Source organism: Charadrius vociferus, unplaced genomic scaffold (genome assembly GCF_000708025.1).
Source record: "Charadrius vociferus isolate BGI_N301 unplaced genomic scaffold, ASM70802v2 scaffold838, whole genome shotgun sequence".
Lineage (NCBI taxonomy): Eukaryota > Metazoa > Chordata > Aves > Charadriiformes > Charadriidae > Charadrius > Charadrius vociferus.
In genome coordinates this window covers 460,411-470,856 of record NW_009649487.1, presented here as the reverse complement: position 1 = coordinate 470,856, position 10,446 = coordinate 460,411, and the positions used below count along the sequence as shown (strand labels likewise).

At 44.5% G+C, this 10,446-nt stretch overlaps 1 protein-coding gene across 1 annotated transcript in view; it reads right to left on the bottom strand.

Moving 5' to 3' along the window:
• Positions 1-761: 761 nt before the first annotated feature.
• The window catches only part of UBR4 (ubiquitin protein ligase E3 component n-recognin 4), a 79,636-nt gene continuing 69,951 nt past the window's right edge, over positions 762-10,446 (bottom strand). Inside the window, 8 exon segments of the mRNA XM_009889995.1 lie at positions 762-1,155; positions 1,885-2,047; positions 2,633-2,723; positions 6,244-6,468; positions 8,400-8,594; positions 9,351-9,476; positions 9,789-9,931; positions 10,261-10,374. Of these exon segments, the coding sequence (XP_009888297.1) occupies positions 1,091-1,155; positions 1,885-2,047; positions 2,633-2,723; positions 6,244-6,468; positions 8,400-8,594; positions 9,351-9,476; positions 9,789-9,931; positions 10,261-10,374 (1,122 nt within the window). The 3' untranslated portion in view covers positions 762-1,090.

Genomic DNA, 10,446 nt, shown 5'->3' with positions numbered 1-10,446 from the left:
AGACGAGGAAGACAGGGAAAGCTTTATTAGATTCCAGCTCAACCACGTGTCAGCTGGCTTACAGGAAAGCAGAACTGGTGGTAAAGGTAAGTTACCAGCATGCACAACTGGGTGAGAAAAGGTAAGGCTGTATTCAAAGCAGGTACTTGGATTCAGGTCAGGGCATGCACACCAAAATGCAAGCTATCAAAAGGGCAAGTGGCCGGCTCAAGAAGTGTGCAGGGTCTATTTTCCATGCATTTTGCTGAAGCTGAAAATTTTACCAGAGAGAGAAAATAAATTCAATGTGAGTAGCATCCCTCTGAGAGGTAACGTTGCCATCAGTACGACAGAACCGGAGGCAACAACATGCGCGCTTGCTTTGAATACAGCCTTGGTGAGAGTAAAGTCAGGAAAGACACCGTGATATGCAACATGCCTTGGAGAGGGGTAATACGAAGCGTCAGGGGAGATGACTGCGGCTGGGACAGCTGCCCTCACCCAGGTGAAGAAGGGGTGGAAGGAAACGGTGTCCTTGCAGTCCACAAGTCTCTAAGGCTCACGCCCCACAGGGGGAAACCTGCTCTGTACAATCAGTAAAGACAGTGTCAGTTTGCTTCCTTGCTCACTATGAGCCTTTTGTTTCCTGTGTCTCCTTGTCCAGACTATGGGCCAGAAAGAGCAGCAGCTCTGAGCCCTGAGAGAAGGACCTCTGAAAGAAAAGATGAGAAAGAACTTGGCGTTTAGGCTACTGCATGGTTAAAATACTAGTCAAACCCATCTTACCCATTTGTTCGATTTATTTAACTTCAAAGAGGTGCACACTAAAGCATTAAGATTTACTCGTTTGGATTCCTCTCTGTACAAGTTCTTTCAACCAGCTTGAATACACAAGGCTTTACAGATAGAAGCGCTGAAATACAAGATAAAACAAATCTAAATTCCAAATCACTCCAAGAAGAAAAATTGTAGAAAATAAAAAAAACCAAACAAAAACAACCAAAAAAACTGCAGCACTCCTCAGGGAAGGGACAGACTGCACAAGGAGGAACACAAAGGGATGGAAGGCAAGCTAGTGTAGTCTCTCCCAACGCTTCTCTGTGCTGGCGGCTCAGGGGATGGAGTTCAAAAGATCCTTGAGGAAGCTGTCAGGATCATTGATTTCTGATAACAGTCCTTTAAACAAAAGAAGACAATACAGAATAATTAGATCCACAAAGCGGTTTCTCCTGCCCACACTGGGGATTTGTGCTAGGGCATGTGTAAGTTAACAATGACAGCTGCAATGTTATTTTAAGTATGGACGAGACGAAGATAAACTCTTGTTGGATGCATGTGCAGAAGGCACCAAAGTGCGTACGTTAAATCCATATGGCACTTGCTCTTGTGCAACAGAGCTACTAGAGGGATCCTGCTAGTTGGCTGTGTGGCCGCTCCATACACTGGACAGTGGCCCGGGGCACAACTAACTTGTGACAGGATTAAGAGTTGCTTCTCTGCACATTAATTTTCAGCATCTCCCAGCTCCCGGGGATACCAAAATCCCTACGGCAGGAACTCTCGCTGCACTGAGCTGCTGCTGCCTCTAGTACACGGTCACATCTGTTTATCAGCCTTCAAACCACGTATACCCAAAACCATCCTTAAGCCGCGATGTCTGTTTCATGGAGCAGGGGGAGGACCCGCAGGATCAGGTGAGAGAAATTTTCCTGTCTGGGGATGCTCAAGCGTGTCTCCCAACTGCTTTTGAAATAGCTTAGGCAATAGCTGGAGTGCCGAGGTCTCCTCCTCTTGCTGCCTCGTACAAACAAGCTGCTGCCGCAGTGTCAGGAATGCTGCTGTCTCAAGCAAGCGGCAGTCACGAGTTGCATAAGACAGCCTATAAAAGGGAAAGCGCACACTTACCAGCCACATCCAAAAACTCGGAAAATGTTTCAACTGGCATGAACTCCTCCTGGAAGGTTTTCAGGGCCTTGTCTGCAGCTTCGTGTATTGGCATGTCGTTGTGTCGTATGAATTCAGCAAGAGAGTAGGACCAGCCTCCCTCCGTGTTACTGGTAGGCACCTTCTAGGAGAGGGGGAAAATGGGACCAAATCAGTCCAAAAAATAACTGTTTAGAAGAATAACCACAAATCCCGATGCTTTTTCCCATTACTTTTGGACTGGTAACCCCTGCCTCTTGTAAACAAGCCACATAGAAAAAGGTACTCCATGTGTGACTTTATAATCTTTTTGTACAGAATGCAAACAAGGTCGCGGGGATTTTCTCACCCTAATTATTTAACGCTCTTTGGAAGCGGCAAGTTTCTTTCTGGTGGATGCCCCTACCTCCCTTCCTTACCCAACTGGTTCCCTGGTGCCGCTCCGAATGTCATTGCTTTAGTGAACCACAAACAGAAAAAAAATAAGCAAAAACATGACACGAGAGGAGCGCTACGAACTGGAGAAGTCTCTCAATCCTTCAGACACCAAACCACAAGGCGTACAATAAGCAGAGGCCACTTCTTGCAGCCTTTCTGCTCATACAAGGGGAAGTTTTATGTTTACGAGGATCTTGGAAAAAGGGGCTTCAAACTCTGCCTTCTATTTCAAAAGCATGTAGTTGCTCAGGTTAGAAAGCTGATAGAGATGAACTTCGGTGTTTTTTCTTACCTTGAACATGTTGTAAATGAGATCTACTAGGGCCCAGAAGAGAAGGCCAGAGCGGTATGTGGCGTATTCCTTCACTGTCTTATCTGCCAGTCTAGGAAGATAACGAAATCAATCTCTGAGTTAATCACTTTACTATGCTTTGGTAACCGATTTGATGAATAGCGTGAAAGCTGAAACGGCCAAAGCGCCTATCGCTAATACGCATGGGGAATGGCTCTGAGTGAGCTTTGCTGTGCGCTCTTGGACACGAAAGAAACACTGGGCATCCGCGACTTCTGCGCACCGATTCCTACAGATAGGAAATCACTTCACCAGCTGTGCCTACTGTAAGCTAAGCAGTTAGCCAGTAAAACCTTATTTCACAGGAAGAAAACAAGCTCAGAGGGAAGCGGACTGCTAAGAGTATGTAGGAAGAAAACAGGAAGGTCGGAAAAAACAATGCACAGCCCTCATTTGTACGTGTGCTGCTTGGAGGAGAGCTGATTCCTGAAGAAATAACTAGAGGAAATAACTAGGTTTCAGCCACAGTCTGTATCAATGACAGAGAACATATTTTTGCTTCTAACTCACCAAAGTGTTTCTGAAAGACTCTGAGGGAAATATCTTGCCCTTGAAGAAATAAAGGAATTCCCATTTTATATCCTCTTGGTTATTCTATCACCATGAAAGGACTTCTTTTGGAAATTCAGCATCTGGCTGAAGAAATGCTATAAAAGGTGCAGAGCTGTCCTGGGATAACAGCTCCCAAAGTTTACAGGATTAATCACAAACAGGTTCTGGCAAGGCGGAACCTCCTGCCAGCACCTCTAATGGGTTTGGAATTTTCTTGCATGTGTTTCTCAGGTACATCTGCCTCCATCACATGCCGCTTCCTGCTCACCACTTAAAAGCTTTGGAAAAAAAAAAGCCCTTTTTTATACATCTAGAACTAGCTCAGCTGTCAGTGACGCAAGTCAGCAAGACAAAACAAAAGGGTATCGTCTGACCACGGGCCCCACTGCAATCTGCCACAAGTTGGGTCTTTTTTTGGGAAAATGAACGTTTCACTGCTCTTATTCTAAAAGGCTACATTTGTGCATCTGCCCTTAAACAGACGGCTTGGTAGGTGGCAGCCTGCTTGGGCAGCTAGGCTTAATTATTTAAAGGAAAACCAATTAGTAAAGGTGACTAAATTTCCACGGGAAGAACAGCAACTTAGAGCGAGGCTAATTCTAGACTCCCAAATACTGCAAGACAGAGTTTCTTTTTATGTGAATGGTTTTGATCTAATTGGAGTCTGCTCCTTTAATTGAAAACTAAAAGGCCCTTGTGGGTTAAGTCTGGTAGTTACCTTCTGGAACAGCTACTTCATATAATAGCTGCCGCGTTTTCATTAATGTAAGCTGGTTCAGGCTCATCAGCTATGCATGGATTGCCGGCAGAAAGTTAGACATTAACACTTCGGAAGCCTCGCTTCTCTCATGAATATTTTAGAAAGGTCACAGTCAGGAGCAAAGGGAAAAAAAAAATCAAAAGGATAGTTTCCTCCCAAACTCCAGCTGAAAGCTAGACTGCAAAGCATCGATAGGGTTTTTCTAGCCAGAATTCTTGGTTCAGTAATAGCGAGCAGGTAATCGGGCACTTGATTCAGTCCTTTGGAATTTGTAAACTATATTTACAAAAAAAGAACAAACCCAGAACACTCCTATCCACCCCGGTAATTTAGTCTCTGGGTTTAAGTACGAAATGTTTCTAAAACCCAGAAGTGCTGAGTATCCCACGCTTTGGTCTTGCAGACAAACCGTGATGGCTGTAGCTCCTGGCAGAGACAGAAGACATTTTTGGCTAGATTCTCCTCAAATCTGTCTTACACTGACTAATCCCGCCGAGCAGCTGGATAAAACACCTGACCACAGGACAGGGCACAGGCAGTTATCTGTTGCCTTCACTTAAGTGCGAGGGAATGTAGAGTATTGCCTGCATCTTCATTAATAAGATTTACGGGCCCTTTTTAGGACCACGAGTTGATCCTCAGCTGCTTTGAGATGCACTGTTGGTTCCTACAGCGCCTTCTCTCCACCTCTCCAAGTAAAGGCAGCAGCGAGTCCTTATGTCTCTCCAACCTTCAGTCTACCCCGATGTACTCTGAATGGTGGTGCTCCCGGATAACACCCTTGTACTGCATCCAGCGTGGAATGCTAATTTTAATCTTTTGTATGCAGACATATTACTCTGATGTTACAGGCGCTGGCTTCCCCTGTGCCTTTGCCTACGAATTCAAGGTATTGGCGCTAATCCACAGGGCATTTCACCATCCGTCGCCCTCTTCCTGATTTTCCTCAAGAATAAATAAGCACAGACCTTGGAAATAAGAATTGCCATATTTCTATTTCTGAGAGGTATTATCAGTGGAAGGCTTTGTGCTCTCTTCGTCTGCAGGGATTAAAGAAAGCCCTTGAATAAACCTTGACATAATTCCTGAGAACTATTTCTCAGTGTTTTCCCCTGAAATTCCAGAGATTGGATGGTTTAGCTCCAAGTTTCTTGCTATGTCCATTTCAATATGCTTATATTACATACATGCTTAGAGATAAATTGGGAAAGAAACTGAATCATTTACTGAGGGCTTTAAAAAACGCCAAACATCCACAGCAAACCCGCAGAGGGGCTTTGCTTTACCGGTCTCTATTGCAGGCCACATGAAAAGCTGTGTGCCCTTGTGTCCGAGAGAACAGACCTCCACGATAATATCTCCTGTGACTGTTAAAACCCCTTTACCAGAACTCAGGCAGGGTGGCGGAAACAGGAGACACGAACACAGAGCAGGCTGAGCTCGAACAGCAGAAACTACCCCAGAAATCAATACAGGAGCTCCTTTAAAAGCTCTTTCACTTTTGATGCCTCTAATAGCATTGATGCATGCTGTGTTGTGCGTTACTACAATGTAATGACTTTATCAAACACATAATTAATGTCATCAGAATAAGAATGCCCTTTAAGGCGACTCAGAATAATAATGAATTTATTCCTAATTATGACAGCTATTTAAAATCATCTTTTCAGAAACTGGAATTCCCCTTCCTTCTCTGGAAATATGTGCTTTTGTCAGGGAGGCACAGCCACTTATTCTTGTACTTCAAGTGCTTGACAGCTGCTATTGATTTCTTTCTTTTTTAAATGCAATGGCATTTGATTTCTATTTCTATTTTTCTATTTAAGGAAGCTGGTGCACTGATCAAAAGAGCACAGAAAGAGCTTCTTTAGTGAGGCAAGCAGAGAGCATGCTAGCAGCTCTGCGACAGCACACAACAGAAGTTACTACAGCGTTTCACTTGAGGAGGGGAAATCAGCATTTTACTTTTTCCCTACTTTTAGCTATACTCCTAGCAAAAGCATCATTTCCACTGATCAACTGATTGATCCACTCCCAAAAACCTCCAGAATTGAACGCTCCTGCTCGTACCTCTGCAATGCTGCGTACAAAGCTACTCAGAAGGGTTAATATCTGCTATTCTAAAATATGCACGCTCCTGTCCTTAGCTCCCCATAAGCTGTGTGCGGCTCTGACTACTGTGGCAGTAACGTGAGTAAGCTGGCAGCTGCGGAGGAGCAGCCGTGGGGTCGTGGCTAACCTGCTGGCTCCCCCTGGTGACACCACTCGCGCGTGGGAGGTGACGAGGAGCCTCTTGAGGACCTCCACTCGCATGGCTTTCCACTTCTCCGGGGGCGAGATGTGCAGCGCCAGCACGGTGTAATAATGGGGCCCGTCCACCTCGTAGGCACTCTCCACCCACTTCTCTTTGGGGTGCTCCATGAAGCTCTGGAGGTTCTTCTCCTCCCTCGAAGTTGCTCGAGTTCTGAAACACAAGAAAAGCTTCAGCAGATGTTCTGGGTCTTACATTTTAATTTGCTACATCTCAGGAGCTTTGAGGTACAACATTCACCCAGTCCTACGCAGGAAAAAGCAGTACTAGCTTCGCACTATCAGGTTTTTCCCAAATTCATCCACTGGTTGAGTATTTGCTCCCAGTGAAGCAAAGAAGCCTAGCGAACTCACTTTTCCTTGGAGCTGTCTGTGCATGGTACTGGAGAGGTCTGCAAGGCCGTTGGCATCGCCCCAATAGAGGGCAATACAACTGTAGAGCTCTTTTTTCTTTTTTTTTAAGAGAAAAAAAATAGAGTCAGGCCAGCCAGTCCATGTGTTCGGGTTGTACCACCTCCCACCTAACACTAAGCACGTGACTGCAGCTCCTACAGCAAGACCTTAGAATCAATTTATGTTATTCATCTACCGCAAAAGCAATCACTGAAGAATACAGGCCAATTTCAAACCCCCAAAGATAGTGTATTTACTGTAAGCTTATATATATAATTTTTTTTCCTTTCCCGTAGCTCCAGTCTCTTCAGGAGTCCTGACACCCCAGAGGTGACTGTGCAAACTCTGTGTTACAGCAGATCTTGCAGAGATGTATCACACGTTACCGCAGTCTGTTGCTCTACTTCATCAGGAAAAAGCTGCCAACCAGCTAAGTCCCTCCATTTTTAAGTCAGATATACTCCCCCTATCAGGAAGGTACAAAGCAGCATCCTAGCAGATAAAACTCTGTCTGGGTGTCAGTGTTGTGCAACCTTTTCATTTGCTACGTGACGCAGCTGGTAGCCAACTAGTAGCTCTTCATTTTCTCCATTTAATATCGAACATGTCTTTAGAAAAAAAATAATGTCTGGAAAGTACATAATGCATTTTCATACAACAGCCGCACAGCGGGTTCTGGGCTCTCTGGTGCCAGTAAGCAGACTAACGAGATGAAAGAACAGTTTCATTTATTTGTCTCCCAAGGGACTCAGAAAACAATAGTGCAGGGATCTGGAGATAGATATTAAAAACAATAGACAAATTGTATTAGAGCCAAAATGTTGATTAATTCCAGGCGGGAAAGTGAGAGAGATTTCATTGCACTCCATTTGGAGTGACCTTGGTTGAACAGGCATATATTGTAACATTTATACCCTCTTCTAATTAGTATTACTTTCTGGTATCTAACTACACAAATAAAAGGCATTACATCTTCACACGGGGTACTGCATTATCAAAACCAGCTCATGCACTCAAAAGCATTTAGGTGGCTATAGATTTGTACACTTAGACATAGTGTCAAGCCAAAGCACACCGGATACTTATGCTTTGTATAAAGATTACTGAAACACTTCAGCAGCAGTGTTCCTGTGTTGCTATTGACCAGTAGAAAAAATAACAATTAAAAAAAAAACCCTGTAAAAATATCAGGAAAATCTGATGGACCTGAATGCTACAGGAGAATTGCAGTACGTCAAAACTAGAACCAAAACTGATTCTGTTATTTTCATGTCGGATAAAATGATACCAGGGTTAAGTTTTCAACTAACAACCATTACTTCATCATAGTGTCTCTCTCCTGTCTGTTCCAGAGAAAATTAAGCTGGCAGTGTTTCTTTAGTCTAATAACCCTACTGCTCACCCCAGAGGTAATAATTACATCCAGAATGGAAAGAGAAGCTAATTCCCAATTGCTTTTACTCAATAGGTTCCCTGTCATTCTGCAAGTTCAGGCGGCAACACTTTACTCCAAACAATGTAAACCTCTAACTGTCTGCTTAAAATGCGCAATTTGGTTCCTCCTAAAACTTCTGTGTGATTTCCCATCTTTCTTGCCACATACATGTAACAAAGCCCAGGTTGCAGCCCTTATAGACCTTTCTGAGACTAAGAGTGCAAGGCAGAGGTTGTTGGTAAGAGAAAGGTACTGACGTGTTGAGGACGTAGAGCACCGTGTGGATTATGTACGGAATAAGGTGTATGTTGCTCTCCCTTCCTCCTCCTCCAGTATCTACGCTGAATGATTGCTCCATCGCAAAACGGAGAAATAGCAGTTTAATGTCATGGACATTGAGCTGGTAGGTGGGTTCCCGCTGCCCTGTGCATTCCTGGAGGTATGTGTTGTGCCTGAAAAAACAGCAGTAAGCGATACATTATTAAAAGCTTTTAAAAAACAATACAGTTCCTTCTTCCACAACACAGCTCAGAATCTGAGCAACCATTCCATAGAAAAGCTTTAAAGAATGAACAGGATACAAATATGCAAGCACTGCCACCTTCGATTAACCTCCCCAAAGGGAGGCTCTCAGCTTACCCTGGCAAACCCAATTCCATCTGCATACGTAGATACACTCATCGATACTATTTTCCCATCCTTGTCCAGGGCTTGGGATACCCTGGCTGAAACGCATCAAAGATGTTACTACTCCCGATTTCTGACGTGACTGTACCAACCCAGCAGAAGGTGGACGAGAATAATGACAGCAGGATGAACCATCTCCATCTGCTCTAGGTAAGCGTAATCATTACCATCCAACAGAGGTCGGGAAATCTACACAAGGGAATCCGTTGGTGTCAGACAGATTTCTTTTGTAAAGCAGGGGGTCATTGGGCCGCAAATGAATCAACATTGTTACTACACTGCATCTTCAGGAGTGACTGGGGGCTAAAGAGGTAATGAATTTATTTATTTATATGAAGCCAAGGAGCAAACAGACACCTGCACTTTTTTAGGAGATGTACTCTTGATGGCAGAATCGTAAATGGTTCAAGTTTACTAAGATTTAGCTGCCATCATCTTTGAAACTAGCACGCCTCTGTGGTAACGTACTGACTCACCTACCCAAACGCAAAACAGCTCGAGAAGTAACTATTTCTACTCACCGTGCTAAGCAAGTAGCAAAAGCAGACTCTGGCACATGAGGTCCCCAGACCGGCAGGAGCCCATTACACTTGGTGTTGGCATTTTGTAGGGCTGCGCTCTCCCATTCTTCACGGCCGCGAGCAAGTCTGCATTGAGAAAGCAAGCCACACCCAGAAAAGTTACAAGTACGCAAGTTTTTTTTGTCTAAGAAACCATCACAAAATTGTCAATTCCACAACTTCTTTAAATTATAGACTTCACTTTTCAGCGTGCAGGTCTGGCCTCTATTTGGCACGTTAAAGCAGACCACAACAGAGAAGCCCATGGCTGTCTCCCGGCTGCAAAGTAATCAAGTCATAAGCAAACTCCTCCTGAGTTACAAGGCCAAGTGCCACGCTCACTAACCACCTCGGAAAATAATATCAACCACCATTCTCCAGCCGGCGATCAGAACATACCTGACGGCTGCAAGGTGACAATCATAGTGGACAATGTTGAAGTGAGAGACTGTGCTGTATCCTTGTTGTTTTCGGGGCTTGTTCTCAAACTCCTCTAGTGCAACGCGTTTGGTGAAAGTATAAATACCGAGGACTTTCGTAGGCTGCAATGACACAACAGCTATGTTAAAGATCATGCACTTCTCTAACAGTTCACACTTTGTGCTACTTTGGCACTGCACTCAATTTCATCTGTCCCAGTCCCTACCTCAAACTTTCGCCGATCAAATCTTTTTCCAGCTTTCACTGAAAACATCCAAGCTTTCACTGGAAACACACTTCCACTTCCCAAACACCTCTGGAATTACTGATCCCAAGAACACAACCCAACATTTCCCCATCTCCCAGAGCCATCGCACCAGCCCTTGTGTAGCTGGATACTGGCGAGTCCTCTCAGCTGGTGAGAGGGCTCTGCAAATGTATCTCACTTTACCTGAAACTTGTACCCTTCCCGGCAGATGCAGCAAGTCAGACCCGGTTCTTCTATAAGTTCCTCCATCTGTTTAAGCAGCGCAGTCTTGGTCACCACCTGACCCTTCTCATTCGTCTGAAAGAGAACAACTCAAGCAGGTTAAAAAGACAATGATGAACACCACCAGCCCCACCATCGTAACAGGAA